We start from the raw sequence: 21,267 nt of genomic DNA, 5'->3' as shown, positions 1-21,267 counted from the left end.
AAAGAAAACTAAAAAAAAAAATTCTTCCTCAGATCACACCAACTAAATCTTGACATCTACCTTCACTGGATGGCCTGTATCAAACATATTCAAACCCAACAATAACACTTGTCACTATTGCCAATATCAACAAAACAAAAAGGGTAGGCCAAGTTATTCGAGAAAAATTCCTTCACCAAGACTTGAAAAACAAAACTGATAAATAGAAAATAAATAAAATAAAGAATAAAATAAAACATCCATCCAGATCTTGACAACCAACAACATAAAATTTATCTTCATTGGATGGTCTAATTCGTAGATTAATTTGCAAAATAAAGTAATAAAATAAGACCTCTCAATAAAGCCAATATCAACAAAACTAAAAAGGGTCAGCATTGTATTAAATCTCTTTTTCTGTCTTTTCGTCTCATTTTAAGCTTGTTTGTTTTGCAAGCACCTGAACAGCTCCACTCTCCTTTCTCATCAATCCATTCTACAACAACAGTCTCCTGTTTCCCTTTGCAGAACTCTGTCAAATCCTCCATATCCAAGTCATTTGTGATGGACTTCTCATGGACCAACATCACCTGTTCCTCTTTCTTTTATGGAACATGGTGCGATTGTAGGGGGTTAGGAGCCGTGACAAAGTAGAGAAGGAACTCTCCCAAGATGCTGAAGACGCATCAGTGACAGGGCACGGACTCAGGAGGGAAAGAGTGAGAAGAGGTGTAACCTATCATGTCATTGGTGCCTTTTCCAGAGGATTTTTCAGTTACTGTAGTAACTCTTGTTCATACTCAGTTTGTGGGGAATCTGTTATTTTCTTAAGGGAGAGAGAGAAAGAGAATCTTCATATTCTGAGTGCAACCGAACGCAGCAGAAGTCAGTGTTGGTGCTGAAACCTGACAGGCTCCATCTTGGGTCGTTTGCATCCAAACAGTGATTGGAAGTTGACGGAGGGTAGTGGAGCTGGGAGGGGTGTGTGTGTGTGTGTGTGTGTGTGTGTGTGTGTGTGTGTGTGTGTGTGTGTGTGTGTGCGCGCTGTGCAGCCTAAGAAGATACACACACACACACACACACACACACACAGCTGAGTGACAGAGAGATGAGAGGAAGCTGATACTGTATCACTCACATTTTTCAGCTACTGTAGATAATTTTGTCAACTCTTAAAGTAGTAATTTTGTGCACACACTTCAGCAGTGTCTCTGTCTCCAGGACCACAGCTGTACTAGTTTGTTTTCTTATGTGTGTGTCTTTAAAAAAACTTTCAAAAATTAACATAATAATAATGTAAATAAAGTAAATGTGTACATCAAAATGGATGTTTTGGCAGCTAACTTGAAATTAACAATTACAGAAAAACAAAATATATTAATGATGTTAATTGGTTCATGAATGTAATCTACAAACAAGCTTTCCTTCACAAGAAAATAAACAGATAAATTAAAAGCAACCTAAAACTATTGGCTTCTTCCCTGTTACACTCCTGATTTAATATAAAGCCTCCAAAGAAATGCATACAACATTATAATTAACACTTCAACATTAAAACACAGTCAGCACACACACACACACACACACACACACACACACACACACACACACACACACACACACACACACACACACACACACAGATTTCAGCAGTCTCTCTCTCCTGCAGCAAGTCACATGATATCCAAATGAGTCACGTCAGAATTAACCAATGTTACAGTCGCTTTAGAGAACAAAATACAAAGGCAAAACTCATGCAGACACAAATGAAGCCTTATTTTTTCATTTAAATGCAGTTTCAGTCCAGATCAATGAGTCTTGAGCTGCTAGCTTGTCAGCTAAACACAGAGCATCACAACACTTAGCAGGACCAGAGCAGGAGTCGTTTTGCCGGCTTGAACTGATGTCACTATTGCAGCTCTTTGAGAGCACAAGGAACTCTTTTGCTCAAGACAGAATTTGCTTCAGAAATCGAGGCCAGGACAGGAAGTGACTCATTGCAGCTCAAAAGAGCAAAAAGTAAAGACTGAAAGAGAATCAGAGATCATCAAGAATGTGATGTTATGTCCATCTGAATCTCAAACAGAAGTCAGTGAGGATGAGCATCCGTTTCAGTGCTCCACATGTAGTACAAGTTTTAGAAACAGAGGGAGTTTGGATGAACACATGAGAAAACACACTGGGGAGAACATGTTCCCATGCTCCGTTTGTGGCAGGAGATTCTCAAAGGGATATTTGACCACACACATGAGAATACACACTGGAGAGAAACCATTCCCCTGCTCAGTTTGTGACACAAGATTCTCAGAAAAGAGATATCTGAAAAGACACATGAGAACACATACGAGAGAGAAACCATTCCCCTGGTCAGTTTGTGGCACAAGATTCTCAGAAAAGAGATATCTGAAAAACCACATGAGAACACATACGAGAGAGAAACCATTCCCCTGGTCAGTTTGTGGCACAAGATTCTCAGAAAAGAGATATCTGAAAAACCACATGAGAACACACACTGGGGAGAAACCATTCCCCTGCTCCATTTGTGGCAAAAGATTCTCACAAAAGGGACAAATAACAAGGCACATGAGAACGCACACTGTGGAGAAACCATTAACCTGCTCAGTTTGTGGCAAAAGATGGTCAGAAAAGGGAAATCTAGAAAAGCACATGAGAACGCACACCGGAGAGAAACCATTTCCCTGCTCAGTTTGTGGTAAAAGATTCTCAGTAAAGGGAAACTGGAAAAGACACATAAGAACACACACTGGGGAGAAAACATTTGTCAAAATGTGGCACTGAAGCTGTGACAAAAGAGTGGGAGACGCAGGTTGAAAGCCAATTAATGAATGTATTTAACTAAAAAAAAAAAAACACAACGATGAACCAAAAATGGGCCCAGGTGCTTCCAACTAGGAGGAATGAACAGCTCCCCACCCTCCAGATACCTGCTGCAACACCAGAAACATCATGAAAGACATGAGGTTCCACGTGACTTCAGTTCAACCTGTGTTGGGAGCTAACTTGCTGTATGGGCTGAAACCAGGTTACTTTTGGATGCTGCAAAAATACATCCCTGCAATCATTCAAATAATTATCATACAAGAACATACATCAGGTTTGTTTTTTCAAAAGCAGGCAGAAAGATTTTAAACACAACTCTGGATTTTACTGGAGGCCAGTGCAGCGAAGCTAAGACTTGGGTGGTGTGGTCTCTCCTCCTAGTTTCTGTCAATACACGTGCAGGTGCATTCTGGACCAGCTGCAGAGTCTTCAACCACTTGTTGGTGCAGCCTGATAATAAAGAGTTACAATAGTCCAGCCTAGAAGTAACAAATGCATGGACTATTTTTTGAGCAACATCTTGAGACAGAATGTTTCTAATTTCAGATATTTTGTTGATTTAAAAAGGCGGTCCTTGAAATTTGTTTCATGTGGGAACTGAAGGACAAATCCTGACCAAATAGAACTCCCTAGGTTCTTCACTGTGCTGCTGGAGGCCATAGTGATGCCATCCAGAGCAGTGATATCACTCAGTCATGTGCCTTGAAGGGTTTGGGGCCAAGCACAGGAACTTCTGTCTTATCAGAGTTGAACTGTAAAAAGCTATAAGTCATCCGGGCCTTTATGTCTGGAATGCATGCTTGCAGTTTAGATAAATGTTGGCCTTCATCCGGCTTTGTTGATGAATGAATTGAATATCATCTGAGTAACAATGGAAATTTACGGAGTGTTTTTGAATAAAATGACCAAAAGGAAGCGTTGAAGTGTTCAAGTCCCTGTAGCAGGATTTGATGGTCAATTGTGTCAAAGGCAGCACTGAGGTCTCACAGGATGAGTACAGACTGAAAGCCATGATCTGATGAAATTCAAGGTGTCAGTAATTTCTACCTGTGCTGTCTCTGTGCTGGGCTCTAAAACCAGACTGAAACCCTCAAGTAAACTCTTGTTATGGAGGAAGTCACACAGCTGATGAGCAACTGCTTCCTCCAGGATTTTAGAGAGAAAGGAGAGGTTAGATATCAGTCTGTAATTGGCTACAACCTCAGGGTCTAGAGGAGACTTCTTCAGCAGCGCTTTAATGACAGCTACCTTCAAGGACTGTGGTTCATATCCTGTTCCTAAAGACAGATTCATCAGATTTAATAAAGAGGTGCTCACTGAGGGAAAGACTTCCTTAAGCAGCCTAGTAGGAAACAATCGAAGAGACAGGATGAAGGTTTTGATGAAGTAATCACTGACTTAAGTTCTGAACTGTTAATTTGATAAAAGTGGTCTCAATAAATATCTGGTTTAACAGCAGTTTCTATGTTTACTGAGTTTACAGGTCAATCAGAATCTATTGAGGGCAGCAGCTGATTAGTTTTATACTAATAGTTCACATTTTGTCATCAAAGAAACTGCTAAAGTCGTCTCTACTGAGAGCTGAAGGAATCCAGGGTCTACAGAGTCAGGACTCTGTCAGTTTAGCTCAGTACTGAAAAGAAACCTGGACTGTTTTTATTTTCCTCTGTTAGTGATGAATAATAGGCAGCTCTGTCTTCACTGAGGGCCTTCTTGTACATTTGAAGACGATTCTGCCTCTTGCTTTAGTTGCCTGGTGTTGGAGTGACACCACACAGCTGTTCTCTGGTGTTTAATTATCTTCTTTTAAAGAAGCAATGGAGTCTGGAGTTGCTGGGAGTGAACCTGCAGTTTTACCTACGATGAGGTCAACCTCCAAATGACTCCACTCAGAATCAGGGATCTCTGTAGTAATGAGACATGGCATTGAGTTTAATACTGATGGAATTACTTCCTTAAGACGTGGTCAGACCCACCCTGAGAGTTTGGTGAGAACCCTTGAAGCCTGGGACTTCAGGTCAAACGCTGAGACCATGGCGTGATGGAGAGTTTGATGATTCATCACAACAATCAATCTGATAACTCCTCCCTGCCTGGTCGATCTGAGTCAAACTTCACGTGTTTGATCAACTTCCTGTCCTGGTGACATCACTACTACAGGTGAAGAGTTAGCAACTGCTCTGTTTGATGAAGCTGCGTTCAGGGAATGAGGAAGTTTCCCTTTGTGTCACTGCTTCTCTACTTTGATCCTCTGATCAGTTCACCAAGAAGAGTCTGGAGTCAGGGGCTTGATGAGTAGAGCTGTTCTACCAGGAGGAGGCTGCTCTGATGGAGTCCTGCCATTGAAACAAGACCTTCATACATTTATGGATCCATCACAAATATGAGTCTTCCCAGTCTTTCAGGTGGTAGAATTCAGTCAGCACCAATAACAGGAGAGTCAGAGTTTAGACATCAAAGACAGACATTAAAGTCTCTCTAATAAAACAAAAATACAGAGCAATATATTAAATGTTGAATAACCATAAATGGAAACCCAGTTTTATATTGGGGTGGCACGGTAGTGCAGTGGTTAACACTGTCACCTCACAGCAAGAAGGCTCCACCCCCTCACCCCCCCCCCACCCCATGTCCCTTAACAGGAGGCAGTAGAAAATGGATGGATGCAGTTTTGCTCCTTGTCGTGTTCGTTGGTCTGCTGCTGATTTTCTTTCCGACCAAAGCTCTGTGCTCTCTGCTGAATAATCCAACATGTTATTAGTTTTCAAATGGAATTAAGAAACTTCAAACTGCTCTGAACGCACCAAAATGAAGACGTAGTTCAAGCAGCATTGCACACAGGAGGTTAGTGGGACTGGAAATGTTCACCTGGGGAGTCTGGACACATTTGAACCACCACGTTTGGGCCTGGGAGGCCAATTTAGATTCAAAACTACCTGAAGCTCAAGTACACAGGCTCACATATTGAAGTATTCTGAGTCTTCACACTTCAAGTATTTTCTACTCTTACCTGAAGCTCAAGTACACAGGCTCACATATTGAAGTATTCTCAGTCTTCACACTTCAAGTATTTTCTACTCTTACCTGAAGCTCAAGTACACAGGCTCACATATTGAAGTATTCTCAGTCTTCACACTTCAAGTATTTTCTACTCTCCACACTAAGTTACCTCTCATATGAAGTTACTTGCTGAGAGTTATGCAGGACACTTTGATGGAAATATAACCTTTTTCTCTAATTAGGACAACAATGTGGGCGTGTAGTGAATCAACACCATAACAGTAATGAAAAATAAATGTAGCAGCCATCTTGGAATCACCAAGTTGACAAGGCTTCCACAAGGTGAGAGCAACCCCTCGAGGAAGTAGAAGAAGCCAGACCATGAAGAAGACCTGAAAAAAGACAGCAGAGGCAGGAAGAGGAACCAGAAACACACAGACAGACACAACACTGCCACTCCTTCTGATCTGATGACATCAGTGTTGAATGTGTGGACTGATTTGGAGGCCAAGCCTCACAATAAAAGAAGCATTTTCATGGAATGTGTTCCATCCAGGGCTTCACAACAAAAGCATTTGAAATATTGAGTCATTTTAACAGATGTTTGGTTTTCATGAAAAACAGCAGACTCAGAGTCTCTGTTGCGCAACCGATCAGTGCGCTCGGCTGTTCACCGAGAGGCTGGTGGTTCGAGCCCACCCAGGGATGATGAACAGGCTCTACTGGTGCTTAGGACTCTGTTGATCAGCTGCTGAGTTGCTACTTGATGTCAACATTGGTCTGTTTCATCCTGACTAGTTTGATCATAGCAGAGTCGTTGCATCAATGATCTGAATGTGGACGGACAGATTGACCCTCCACAGCAGACGCATGTGACAGATCTCTTGATGAGACACTTTGTGGTAAAGCCAGATTCTGCCAGTCCCACTGACATATTTCAATCACACATGTTCAGAGATGATTTTGTTTTCCTGAATACATTTATTATTTTCTGATCACCTTGTGGATTTTTCATCATTCTCCTCATTACCATACTTTAGGTTGCAGTATGTACACCTGAGTTAGTCTTGGGTTTCAGAAATCATACAGCATACAAATAATAGCAGGTTGAAACATATTTATTTAAAAGAATTTAACATGGTTACACACACACACACACACACACACACACACACACACACACACACACACAGCCTGTCTTTGGTATAAAATGGTCTGTCACGTTCTCTCACGTTGCACAACAACAAAACAAACAAAGACGGCCATGTCCAGTGAGGTCCTGGATATGATGACTGGACTGCAGGGTCCCAGTATCACTGTGACAATTCTTTTACCAGCTATGACCTTGGAAAAGAACTTCTCAGGAGGAAACTTATCATGGTGGCACAGTGAAGAAAACTAGACCTGAGCTGCCTGCTGAAATCTTGCAGGTGAAGGACAGAGCTCCACCTCTTTGACAGACACCACCACTGTTGGCTCAAGTTGTCAAAAAAATAAAGTGTCAGTTTTTGACACACACACATCTAAACACACACACACACGCATCTAAACACACAGAGACTTTTCCTCTGTTTTTGTTTTTTACTGGTTTTGAACCAGTAGTTGGTTTCTGTTGGTTTGATTTGCTTGACTGGTTGTTGTTTGTTTGACCTTGCAAATCCATATTTTGGGTTCTGGCTTGTTCTGCTTTTCATTTTGTGTTTGTATTAAAGTTCTGTTGCTGAAAAAAATACTTTTTTGTCTTTTTCTTGAAGTAAATATATGAGGGTCTAAACTGACCCATAACACCATGGATGTTACAATAGTTAATAATATTAAAATGAATAATAAATAAAACCAATCCATGTCAGAGATGTGTTCTAACACCCCTCAGTAATGGTCAGCAAACACAACAACCTTTTGTTTATTTCTATGATTTTCTTGAGGTTCATTTGATAATTTTTTAAACTGAAATCGAGGGTTTACTGACTAAAAAAGGTCCAGAGGCCCACAACAAAATATTCAAATCAATATTTCCATGGATAAGGAAGCCTAACAAGGTAACCAAGAGATGGGAAACAACATGGATGATAGAAAATTGTTTTTAGTTTATTTGACAGCTGATTGAAGATGTGGGTCAAAACCGACCTTTTAACATCAGAGATGGGAACAGAAAGCTAACACAAGAGGAAGGTTGAAGCTATGAAAAAGGAGTTTGATAAAAATATTGAACTGACAGTAGAAATATCCTTTTGTATGTTTACCTTTGTTGACAGAAGTCACTTTAGCTTGGCAGTGAAAAGAATCTCTGCTAGCTTGACAAATAAGTGGCACAAACTGGGTTCAAGCTGGACTTTGGACACTGGTATCTGCAACAACTCCCATCAACTCCTAATTTGTGTGTACAAAAAAATCATTGAGAAATCAAGGTGAGATCAAAGAAAGAATTCTAAGATCACCCAGGGATGATGAACAGGCTCTACTGGTGCTTAGGACTCTGTTGATCAGCTGCTGAGTTGCTACTTGATGTCAACATTGGTCTGTTTCATCCTGAGTAGTTTGATCATAGCAGAGTCGTTGCATCAATGGTCTGAATGTGGACGGACAGATTGACCCTCCACAGCAGACGCATGTGACAGATCTCTTGATGAGACTCCTCAGTCTTCAATTTAGTCGTCGTGTGTCATGCAGTGTTGAGGAGGCCGGCTTGCTGTGGGTAAAGTGGGGCTCAGAGTTTGTGGAGTCGGCTCTGGAATGAAGGGGGTCACTGATTTGTTCTCAGATGCTACAGCTCAGGTTAGCGAGGTGGTGGAGAAATGAGTGAGAACTCTGCCAGCTGGAGCCTCTTGGGTCCCGGGGGGCTTCACTCCTGGAGGTGGAAATGATGAGGAGTTTTAAAATCTGCTCCTCTTTCACGCTGACTTGTTTTCTTGGGTTCCCTCTTTTATTCATGTGTGATTTTAATCTCAGCTCTCTAAACCTGAATGGAGCCAGAACCCATTTTAAAAGAGTTGCTCTTTTTAAACTCCTGGAGATCTAGAGGATCCCTGCCATGTTTGTCCAGGAGACCCACAGCACAACAGTCAGTGAATGGGGATGCAGGCAGGCTTTTAATGGAGGTCATTTGAAGTCCCAAATCCAGTTGGAGTAGAGGGTGGAGTTTGATTCTCCAGGAGTTTTTTGTTGTTGTTTTTTCACCAGTTTCTTTTGGTTTGGAGGAAATCGTTCCAGGTGTTTGAAAGAAGGTGAGAGCAACTTTGGAAAATCGAAGCGAAGTAAAATCTGGTCAACTGGATGTAAGTTTTAAACTACGGTACGTAAACTTACGTCCAGTTGACCAGGTTTTACTTCGCTTCGATCTACGATGACCTGGATGAATGAGAACCTACACAGAAAACTTTGGAAAATGTTCAACTGGTGTTTTTAAATGTCTTTGCACCAACAAATGGTGGACAGGAAAGCTTTTGACACTGAATCTGCTGGTTTCCTGTTTTTAGGAGCTGATGGGAGCTGCACAGAGAAGCTCTTTTAGACAGGAACCATTCAGAGCTCCATCCTGCTTCTTCCAGCAGGATCCACAGATCCACCAACACACCAGCTGTTTGATGTGTGGAGGCTTTTTACCAGGATTCCTAGACAGCACAGCTGGACTCACTCAACAGCTAACTTGTTAGCACCGACGAGACAGGAGCGCTTCTATGGTTTTACTCAGTGGTTCAATATTTTTAAAAGATGTCCCATTCAGCCTGTGGGTTTTAGTGATCACTCTTCAGTCTCCTGTTCCGTTTTATTAAAATATTCATTGAAAAGCTCCTGAGAGAGAGAGAGAGAGAGAGAGAGAGAGAGAGAGAGAGAGAGAGAGAGAGGGAGAGAGAGGATCAAACTGATCTCAAACTTGACTTCAAAATTCTCTGATTATAATAATTTGTACTCCTTGATAGATTCATCACTACAGTGTCATAGAGGGTCCATTACTATTGCAGTATATTAAAGAATATAAGAACGAGGTTTCCATCCATGGAAATATAATATTTCATGTATTGCAGTATATTTTCAAAGATATAACACTTTAATGTGAGACTTTAATGTCTGTCTTTGGTTTCTAAACTCTGACTCTCCTGTTATTGGTGCTGACTGAATTCTACCACCTGACAGACTGGGAAGGCTCGTATTTGTGATGGATCCATCAACACATGAAGATCTTGTTTCAATGTTATAACATTAAGCTCATCTTAGTAAAACAATGAAGTTACCTGAACTAAATTCTTGAAAAAAATGACTGTCACTGACTTAAATAAATCAAATCTACTTCAAAGTTCCTTCTGTTGTCTTAAGTCGGCCATTTTAAGTGTACTTGTAGTTCCAGAGCATTCCAAGTGGAGATGATATGAATCCATTTTGTTAGATGAACTCAGTTCCTCTGCTTTGATGTTGGTGGACTGAGTGGAGTTTGCCTGAACCTGCTTGAACCTGTTTGCTCCTGCTCAGTCCCTCACTCAAGCCTCACTCAGCCTCAGCAGCACCGCTCCACTGAGGACTGATTCAAGTTCCTAGCAACCAAATACAGAGGAGAGCTGAACCTTCTTGCTGTGAGGCCACAGTGCTGACCACTGCACCATTGTGTCCCCTGAAAATGCCACCACGTTGTTGGGATTTTCTGTAAAACCAAGCACACATGAACATAGCAGCTTCTTCACAGGGCTGGTGGCGCAATGGATAACGCGTCTGACTACGGATCAGAAGATTCTAGGTTCAACTCCTGGCCAGCTCGCTTTAAACTTTATACTGAGAAGATGAAGTGTGAACCACTGCTAAAAGTCACTGACATCCTCCAAGGTTTCCTCCTTGTCTGCTGGAAACATGAACACATGCATGGATCCTGCTACCTCTCACGTTAAGCTGGCACTTGACAGTGACAGCAGGAGAACAAAAAATCCCAGAGTGTCATCAACATTTCCTGTAAACTAAATGACAGAAGCTGTTGAATTTCTGTGTCAGAACAAGGAGAAAGGAGCCCCAGTGAAAGAGTGGTGTGTGTGTGAATGAGAGGACATTGTTCAGTCCACAGACCTGAGCATCGCTGCTCTGACTACCACGTTACCTCCTGGTTATCAGTGTGAAGTCAATGGTGAGGTAGTCAGTTGTTCCTTGTGTTTTATTCCAGAGGCCTGGTAGTTAAACGCTGAATTCAATAATTTTAATTCTTAACTTGAATTTTCATGCTGTTTTGCTGGAAATGTTTGACAACTTCTTGCATGTTGGTGCCCCATCACACAAAAAAGGTGCAGTTGTACTCTTTTCACCTCTGACCCACAAACATTCCACCAGTGAACGTCCAGAAATTGAAGCATAAACAGTTCAGCAACAACAAATTCTTCAAATCATCCTCTGAACCGAGAGCCACAGGCTCCTCCCAACATATGCAACACTGCCATTGAACTCTGCTTCAGTGTAACGGTGGTCGAAGGGTCAACATTGAACCTGTTGTATGACTTGAAAATTGTATCAGAGATCTGTGAGCAGGGCTAAATATATGAAAGTGTTGTCATTAACAGGTTGTGCATTTCTGTAGGTCCAAACATATCCTGGAGTCCACCAATGCCAGTTGTGACCTTGTGGGCTCCGGCTCCAGCACTGTCAGTGAAAAATGACTGACAATCCATTGTCTCCTGGTGAGTCCTGCTGTGTTGGTAGGATGCATCAAATCACTGTGGGAACAAGAGACACAGTGACTGAACTGTAGCCCATCCATCCATCCATCCATCCATCCATTCATCCATCCATCCATCCATCCATCCATTCATTCATTCATCCATCCATTCATTTTCTTCCACTTATCCTGTTAAGGGTTGTGGGGTGGGGGGACCTGTCTCCCCAGCTTTCAGCGTGAAGTGGGTTCACCCTGGAGGGGTCGCCAGTCCATTGCAGGGCCAACACATAAAGACAGACAACCATTCACACTCACAGTCACACCTAGAGTCAGTTTAGAGTATCAATCAGCCTCGTCCTCATTCTCATGTCTTTCCCACTGAAAAACTTTCACACCTGAAGTGTGAAGCATCGATAAAAGTTAATTTGACAGCACAACAGAAAATCCGAGTATATCACTGACATATTCTGTAAAAGAAATGATAGAAGCTGTTGAATTTTTAGAATGAGAAAAAATTTCCCCCAATGAAAGAGTGATGATTCTTTATTTTGATTTTGTTCTTCACTCCTACACAAGAGAGGGAAAGTGTCGGCTGGCTAGGAGCAACTGCCTGCTTCAGAATGGGAGGAGCCTCAGGACTTTCCAGTGAGAGCTGCAAACTTCCACCAGCGCCCACTGCCAGCACGTCTTCATGATGGAGCTGAGAAGAACACAACAACACAAGAGCACTGGAGAGGAGCACAACACTTCTTTGCTTCCTTGTCACTCTCATATCTGTCTGTACCATCTGGAGCTGGGGGGAGGAGCTTCACATGTTTTTTTTCTTGTTTTTTTTTCCAAAAGGGAATGACATGACTTACTCTGTATATTAGTATATGAACTACTGAGAATGTTCATCCCCAGTTTTAAGTTAGAATTAAATGTTAAGTAGAAAAATCTTCCCTCTTCAATCCTGTCACTCAGTGTTGTAAACTGTTTCAAACAAATTCTACTGTTCAACAGTTCAAGTGTTTCTAATGAAGCTGAATGTGCTCTCTTATACTTTCCTCAATTGTGTTTCTTTCATGTCCTCCTGAGATCAAAGACAGAATTCTAGGTACTGTCAAAGCCCTGATGACATCATCAGGAATTCTGACTTTGATCTGGAAACTCTTGCTTTAATCTGAATTTGATCTGACTGAAGTTTTAGTTTAGGTTGCATGAGACTGATGCCCCCCCCCCCCCCCCGTGACCCTTAAAGGATAAGAATAGAAAGTGGATGGAGGGATGGACTTAACACTGAAATCAGCTGATCTGATCCACATTCTAATTTTTCCTTTCCCTCTTTAGGAGTCAATGAGAATAGTAGTGTATATAATAATGTATATACAACCTTGGAGTATCTTTCCAAAGCTTTTAGTATTTCATCTTGTTTCTACTTGTAGTTTTAGTGTCTGGATCTTTTCTTTTTATATCCTGCTGTCTGCTCTTTGCTTTTGGAGCTTCCTTCAACAACTACCAAGCCTCCTGGGTACTGTAGGAAACATGGTCAAGTTCTTCTTACTTTTGCAGTCACGTCCTGCTCACATTGGTCTGTCTTCATTTTGACTCCTCCCACTGCCACAATGACCAGCCTTTATACACTTGGTGACTGGGGCCCTGGTTGCTGCAGGCCTCAACACCAGCCTGTGGTTGTGAGCAGGGCAGAACAGAACTGACAGTATCTCACATGCAGGACCTGGGTCAGCACCTGGTGCCAGCTGGGGCACCGCTTTAACCTGGACCCCCTGGAAGATCTTCTCCAGGAAGTCGCCTTTTTGGTTCCATCAAGGCCTGTGAGGATGGGCAAGAGTGATCCACCACCAGGCAGCAAAGTCAGCAGCAGCCATTTTGTTCCACTAAACTCATGTATGATAGTGAAAGACTGGTGAGTACTTGCTAACTAACACTTCCTGTTTTTATTGCTATTCTTCCATGAATGTGCTCATGTTGGCTTGTCCCCAACCACAGTTTCAAAGCCATGATGACATCTTTCATTAACAATCAGACTTATTTTTTCTCTATTTGGACAAATAAGGTTTCAACTGACACGGCTGGCCAACGTCCTGGAGTTAATTCAGCCTGTAGAATCAGGTGCTGGTTCCTTCTTTTACCAGGCAGGAACAGGCAGCAGATCCAAGATCAGTAGGCGAAGATGTCTGCTTTGACTGGTAGGAGGAAAGAGAGCAGGAGAACTGGTCAGAGACAAAGACAGATAATGAAGAAGGAGTGCTGTATTCTGCTAGCACATGCTAGTCACAGTCAGAGATAATGAGTCTCAGCAGGGAAAGATGCATCACTGATTTCAGAAGATAATTGGACGTTCACTGGAAGACTATGAATGTTTGTGGGTCAGAGGTGAAAAGAGTACAAGTGCACCTGTTGTGTGTGATGGGGCACCAACATGCAAGAAGTTTTATACATTTTGAGCGAAAAAGCGTGAATCTTCAAGTAAAGAATTAAAATTATTTAAGTAACAATGATGTCTCTGTAATAAAACAGAAGGGACAATGACTACCTCACCATTTCCACCCCTCTTTAACAGATTCACATTTCAAAACAACCAAGTTTATTTATTCCCTTCTTTTAGTAGAGGATGGTTTTGATCCATCAACCTCTGGGTCCTGGGCCCAGCACGCTTCCTCTGTAAATCCATATTTTGGATTCTGGCCTTTTCTGCTTTTCATTTTGCGTTTGTATTAAAGTTCTATTGCTGAAAAAAGTTTTTTTTGCCTTTTTAAACACACACACACACACTTCCAGTGACTAATCCATATTTTCACCACTTAAACCACCACTGGAGTATTGAAAGAGATTCCACATGTTGGTCAACCAGAGAAGCTTCACCTGGTGACGCTCATCCAACCATGCATGAAGGTCAAGCTGCATTATCTGCTGTGCTCATTAGCAGGGGAATTAGCTGAAATGGTCAGTATCAGTAACAGGGTGACACTTTATCACAGCAGTGGACAAACATCAGCATTCATCACACAGCAGCTCCTCTGATCAACAGAACAAGCTAAAGTATTCTGGAGAATGAGGGCATGGATCCCTCTACCTCTCACATGCTAAGCTAGCACTCTACCATTGGAGCTAATTCCCCTGCTAATGAGCACTGCAAATAATGCAGCTTGACCTTCAGATTTGAGGGAAGAAAACCTTGAAACATGCATTCATCTTCTTCCACTTATTCCTGTTCAGGGTCGGGGGGAGCTGGAGCCTATCCCAGTGTCAACGGGCAAAAGGCAGCGTTCACCCTGGACCAGTCACCAGTCCATCACAGGGCCAACATACAGGGACAAACAACCATTCACACTCACATTCATACCTACAGTCAATTTAGAGAATCCAATCAGCCTTTTCCCCAAATTGCATGTCTTTAGACTGTGGGAGGAAGCCGGAATACCAGAGAGAACCCACACAGGCACGGGGAGAACTTGCAGACTCTACACAAGAAGATACTGCGCCCGAGCCGGTACTCGAACCCAGAACTTTCTTGCTGTGAGGCCACAGTGCTAACCACTACACCATCCTGCAGCCCCCTTGAAACATGATGATGTTATTATTTATGTCTTTAATGCACCCAAACCTTTATTTTTCAGGGGTTTTGAGTGGTTCTGGGTCATGAATCAAAATTTGAATTGGACAAAAATTTCATGCAGGGTCACTGGGGCCACACGTTTCATGTTCTCAACAGATTGAAACTGTAGAGTGTGTGACATGTGGTGTGTTTGTCAAGTTCATCAAGGACAGTAAACATGAGCAGGTCTAGATTCACCTCCATCTTTGGAGGTTGTTGAATTTCCTCCTGAGGACCGTCAGGCTGTTTCCTTACTTTGCTGTGACACAACAGCAGACAGCAACAAGGACTGCTGTAGTGCACTTGGTAAAATCACCATCTGTAGACTGGACCAATATGCTGATGTGATCCTTTGATTAGTTTCGGATCAGTCTGAGATCAAAGACTGAAGCAGGAGATCAATGCTCAGCATTCAGAGATCAAAGACTCCTGGAGCGTTGCCCTCTCTTTGGGCCTGGATGTTAATGAATGTTTTACACATTTCTTTTTAAGAAAAAACTTGCATGACATTTCAAGGAGTTTTTCCTGCCAATACAGGACAACACCCACTCACAAACCAGTGCTGGACAAGTTCCTTCAAAGCTGTAATGCCTTATTTCTTACTTGTTACTGTCATTTTAAAATAATTGGTTCCATTACGATTGTGTCTGCCAGCGCTTGGTGACTGTACAGGAGGTCTGGGGACCGCAGGGCCACAACAAGCCCATTTCCTCAACTCTCCATTTAGTACAGAGGTCCCCAAGTACGGACCAGTGAGGATAAATGTGATCGTGGAGAAGTCTGTTTGTTCTTCAACTGGTCCAACTTGATGGTGAGATCTGTGACGCCATCTTGTGATAGTGGATTCATTCATCTGCTATTTCAACACATTCAAGTTCATTATCCCTACATGTCAAAATACATTTGGTGTGGAGTTTTACTTTCTGGCCTCAATCATAATGTGTGCATTTATTCTTCATGAACATTTCTCAGCTTTGTAAGTTTATGATATTTTGTCTTCCTCTGTTTTCTAATCCATTGTTGTTGATGATTCTATTGCAGGTTTGAGTTCCCTGTTGACTGAAGCAGAAACAGGAACAAAAAGCTGGAGGTGGTCAGAGCTCCAAGTTGGGACGCTGATATTAAAGTAGGAGATGAACACATCCAGGTTAGCCATCACTCTCAGAACCTGCTACTTTACCTCTTCAGAATGTAGCAGCATAGCATAGCTTCATCTCACCGGTTAGTGGCCCACTTTGATGTCTGGGATATGAGGTTAAAGGTTCTTTACAGCTCTGAATGAAGGGTTTATAAAGTGTTAACAATGCCATGAATAACACAAGCATTCAGTAATCCTTGATAAAAGGAGACTCACCATCAAGTTGGACAAGTTGAAGAACAAAAGGACTTCTACACTATCACATTTATCCTCACTGGTCCATACTTGGGGACCTCTGTACTCAATGGAGAGTTGAGGAAATGGGCTTGTTGTGGCCCTGCGGTCCCCAGACCTCCTGTACAGTCACCAAGTGCTGGCAGACACAATCGTAATGGAACCAATTATTTTAAAATGACAGTAACTAGTAAGAAATAAGGCATGACAGCTTTGAAGGAACTTGTCCAGCACTGGTTTGTGAGTGGGTGTTGTCCTGTATTGGCAGGAAAAACTCCTTGAAATGTTTTTTCTTCAAAAGAAATGTGTCCTTCTCATGTTGAGCTGTGGACATCAGCTGACTGCTTTTCTTGCCACTGCCTTGCTGGCAGGAAAAGCCTGAGCAGAAATGAAGAGTGAGTTCAAGGCAGTAGATTTCACTCCATAGTTTAGGCCTTCATCCAGCAAGGAACCATAAATGATGATGTCAGCACTCCTCCAGCACTGCGATGCAGCTTAGAGAGGTCGGAGAATCACATGACTTCTCTCACTGGTTATTGATGTTTATCTGTGTCTATATATAATTTATGTCATGTATATATTTGTATATTATATGTTATTCATGTTACATAAAACATGTTAAACACGGAACGGCGTGGACACAACAAATGAACTGGTTCAGAGACACGAGGCAAAAAAAGCTGGATGAACTCTTCTTCATTCCAAAAATGACTTCACCCTTGAACACTGACGTCAGGTCATTTTATAGGGTCCTCCATTTTTTCATTTATGTGACGTTGCATATTGGGAAATAATTATAAAATATATTTTGATGAAAACTATATTTGATCAGGAAAACTACATTGGGTCAAATAAATCCATCGTTAGTGACGGTGTTACTAATTTTAACTTTAGTGCTCTGGTGCTGATTGCCTCATTAAGATCTTCATGAAGAAATAAACTGAGATTTGTAAAAAAAAAAATTTTTTTTTACAGAGTTGGCAGTTTGAGCATTGAATCTTTCTTTGTGTTGTAAACAAACCCTCAAAGCCTTCATGTTTCAGTTTGCTTCACAGCTAACAGACAAACACCTCTTAGCCTGGTTCTGGTAGTCCAGGTTTAAACACCAACACAAGGATTTTATGCTGATTTCTTCACATGCAGCTGAAATATAGACTTCGAGTGTTCATGTGAGGTTACAGCTTCACGCCTATTTAGTTTTCAACAAATATTACGTCACTTTTATGCATTGAGCTCACTAACGAACTTTAGTCTCAGTAGCTGAATCTGTTAGGGGGAAGGCAGTGTGGACCGGCAGGAGCCTCCTACAAAATGCAATGGAGAGAAGAAGAAATCCTGAGGAGTCGCTATGAGATTGAAGTGTTAAAGACGTGGCTCCTTTGGTGGTGATAGGATTTGAGCTATTGACTCTATTTTTAGTTTATTTCAATGTTATTGCAAACATCAGCTGCTCACTTATCAGCTAGCAAGTAAACAACAGTATTGTTCAGTGTGCTAGCTGAAGTAGACCGAGCGGTAAGTTGAGTCTTTATTTCCATGTGTGCTCATGGTAGCAGGGGTTTAGATTTCTAAATGTAACCCTTTTACCACCGGCTCCAATATTAAAACCCACCTTAGGCTTACAGGGAACACTTTAACTCATTTCAAATATCTTGTATGGTAAAAGTCCCATCTGGAATAATTAATATCAATCTAGGGCAAAGTATGATTCTCACTCTTAAATATTCAAATGGAGGCTATGGGGAGTACACTTGACCTTTAAACACTGCTGTAAAGCTTCAGTAACAACACACAAATTCAATGAAACACCACAAGATTTCAGTTTAGAAAATGTATTAAAGGCTTGCAGAAAAACACATTCAACAAACAAGACTATAGAAAATAAAAAGAACCCCGGGGTATATTGTTTGTCTTTTTTTCAACTGTCTAATTTTATTTCGAGTGCACTCATGTTTACTTTCGTTGGCCCGCTTTAGTTGGAGCTCATGATGGAAACCTTTACCAGATCCCCCCGTGTGTCGGTGAAGTCAACAATACCGGACCGCAGCCGATGAATCCCTCGCTCGTTGTGGCAGCAACCGTCCCGCTCGCAGCAGCCCGCAGCAACAGACCTCCGTGACTCGGCAGCAGCGGCACATCCTCCGTTAACGACTCTCTCCCGAGGCGACTATCCGAAGCTCCTGTCCCGTCCGTGCAGCGTCGTCTCCCTTCAGCGTGGACAGCGTTAGCCTAGCTCCCGCTAGCTTCTGTAACTGGACTTGCCTGGTGCTCAAAACACAATCGGTGGCGGAGAATCCCACTCACGCACTCCGATCACGTCGGTCAATTACAGTTCACAGTCCGTTACCGATAAAAACTCCTCTCCGACGACACGCAGTCTCGAAACTCCGATAACGTTACGCCATTACACGATGCTCCTTCCTCGCGCTCGTTTCTCCCGGAAGTGTAAACACTAAAGGTCATGAACTCACGCACGTAACCTAACGTAATAGAATTACTTTAACATTTTTTAAAGACATTCACACCCCGTGAAATGATGTTTTTTTGAAAGTTACTAATTTTAAACAAATTTTATTTACATTTTAATATCTTCTTCATAACAAATACTTATTTATGTATATTTTAGCTTCACCATGAACTGGCATTTTATTCTTAATTTATTCCTATGAAAATCATGAAATAAGTACCACTGATTTATCAGAGTATTACATCAACCTAGGATTAAATTAAAGCTGCAGTCAGCGTTGTTTGGGCCTGAGCCTCCTCCCGCCCACCGGGGCCGAGCAGCAGGGGTCGTCCTGAATCCAGTGATGAATTTTATGAAAGCGGTGGGACTTGTAAATTTACAGCAATTGCTTGCAGTGTACTACAAGATTTCAACAGTATCACCGTTTATAAAAACACAGTACTTTGCCGTTAATTCTAATAGGAATCTGTTAAATTACACCCCATGACTGTTTAACAGAACTATGCTGTAATGCTAAAATACAGTACTTCACTGTAAATAAATCAAGAGTATCATGCAGTATCTTTGCCTTATGGACGCAAGGAGAATCTCCTGATCTGCACGTGAGGCCAGAGCCTTGGTTATCATCCATCTCAATCTCAGTCATTTGGTGAGTAGCGATTGCATTTATTGTAGACACTGGCGCAAAGTTTGTAGGCCAGTGGAGGCTAAGTGAAGTTTCCAGTTTGTGTGGCGACACACACGAGTGGGGGGAGCACTTATTAAAATATAAAAGTGACCAAAGCCGGACAACGCCACCTTGGGAATTTTGCCCAAGGAAATAGTTAACGTACCGACCAAAAGGCACTCACAGGTTCATTTACTAATTGGCAGGAGATGTGGTTCCCTGACAAAAATATTTTATTGTAAACAGGCCAGCAGATTAAAAAGAGAACAAGAATGAATCTAAACAAGTCTGGAGCTTACCAGTGGGGGTGAGGGATCCCAAGGCAGAAGACACCCTGATCAATTGGGACATCACATTTAAAAACACATGATTAAAGCAAAACAGGGGTGCACAGCACACAAGAGGAAAAGAGACGCCAGGACCGTGAGCTTCCAGTACCTGAAACGAAATGACAAGAATTATAATTTAACACCAAAACTAAAAAAAAACAAACAAAAACCAGAACCAAACCACAATTTAAAAATTAATTCGAGAAACAAGATTTAATTATTAAACACAAATTAGCAAGGAAAAATAATACAACCCAAAATAACCAGAAACGAGTTCATTTCTCCATTGCTAGACCAGGGAGCTAACGGATAGCCGTCCAGCAGCTTGCTACACCCTGAAGCCCAAGCGGAGGAATGGGAAACAATGCAGATCCAAACCTTCAGAGCACCATGAAGTACAGTTCAGTGGCGCCACACGGTGGACATCAGGATCTGGCAGACCCTGGTTAAACAAGGTGAATTACTGAAACAACCTCCAGTTCAACACACAGCGGATTCCAATTTGTTAACGCAGAAGTAGAGCACTCCAGTGAACACAGTAAACAGTGAACAAACAAACAAGCAAAACATGTGTAGATGGCCAGTAGGTCGCAGAACAGGCTAGTAGCAGAGCAGGCTAATAGAGCAGGAGCCTGTAACAAAGCAGGACAGTCTGTAGCAAAACAGCAGCCAGAGCAAAGCAGGGTAGTCTGTAGCAAAACAGCAGCCAGAGCAAAGCAGGGTAGTCTGTAGCAAACAGCAGCCAGAGCAAAGCAGGGTAGTCTGTAGCAAACAGCAGTCAGAGCAAAGCAGGAGCTAGTTCTTCCTCAGTGTCACGGCTCACCAGCTGTGCCAATCAGGTGTAGATCGCACGCATGCAGAGCAAAGGGTTTCACAGCTAGTATGCTGTGGCAAACAGCCTCTGCACGTCAGATGGGGGGGGGGGGGTGTTTCCCCACTAGCGGCGATTAAGGGACCGTGTCCCAAAAGCCGGACGCCTACAATTAAACACGTGAATATGAAAAACGTGCATGATCAGCATGCAACACGAGCTACAGGGAGCTACTGCTACATACCAGCACAGACGGTGGCGAGAAGGCAGACGTGAGGCGATCAGAGGCGGAAGCGAGGTGACCAGGAAGTGGGAGGACCGCGGACCCCAAGAGCAAGAGATTGACCAGGTAGATGCTGCCCCTATTTATAGAGCAGCACCTCACACTGGTTGGCTAATGATGGTACAAGCCAAGTCAGGCATCACCAACCAGTCTCACTGCTAGGATGGGACCTCTCATCCTGCCACATTTGCATTGATAATTACACTCGGTGCACATCATGCTAGCCAGATTTAGCAGCTAGCCAAAATGTTGAAAATGCTTGCAAATTAATCCAAAAAACACAGAGAGTTG

At 42.3% G+C, this 21,267-nt stretch overlaps 1 protein-coding gene and 1 non-coding gene across 2 annotated transcripts; both read left to right on the top strand.

The window, feature by feature from the left end:
* Positions 1 to 2,145: 2,145 nt before the first annotated feature.
* On the top strand, positions 2,146 to 2,778 carry LOC147263953 (uncharacterized). Its single transcript, XM_086202342.1, has one exon. The coding sequence runs from the start codon at positions 2,146 to 2,148 to the stop codon at positions 2,776 to 2,778; it is 633 nt and encodes a 210-aa protein (XP_086058468.1).
* Positions 2,779 to 10,497: 7,719 nt separating this feature from the next.
* Positions 10,498 to 10,570, top strand: trnar-acg (transfer RNA arginine (anticodon ACG)). Its single transcript has one exon. It is a non-coding gene; the product is annotated as a tRNA-Arg (tRNA).
* The last annotated feature ends 10,697 nt before the right edge of the window (positions 10,571 to 21,267 follow it).

The sequence above is a fragment of the Aulostomus chinensis genome, chromosome 4 (genome assembly GCF_037954235.1).
Source record: "Aulostomus chinensis isolate RoL2024-O1b breed Wild chromosome 4, RoL_Achi_v1.0, whole genome shotgun sequence".
NCBI classification, from domain to species: domain Eukaryota; kingdom Metazoa; phylum Chordata; class Actinopteri; order Syngnathiformes; family Aulostomidae; genus Aulostomus; species Aulostomus chinensis.
The sequence above is the reverse complement of the archived record's forward strand: the minus strand, read 5'-3'. Positions and strand labels throughout refer to the sequence as shown.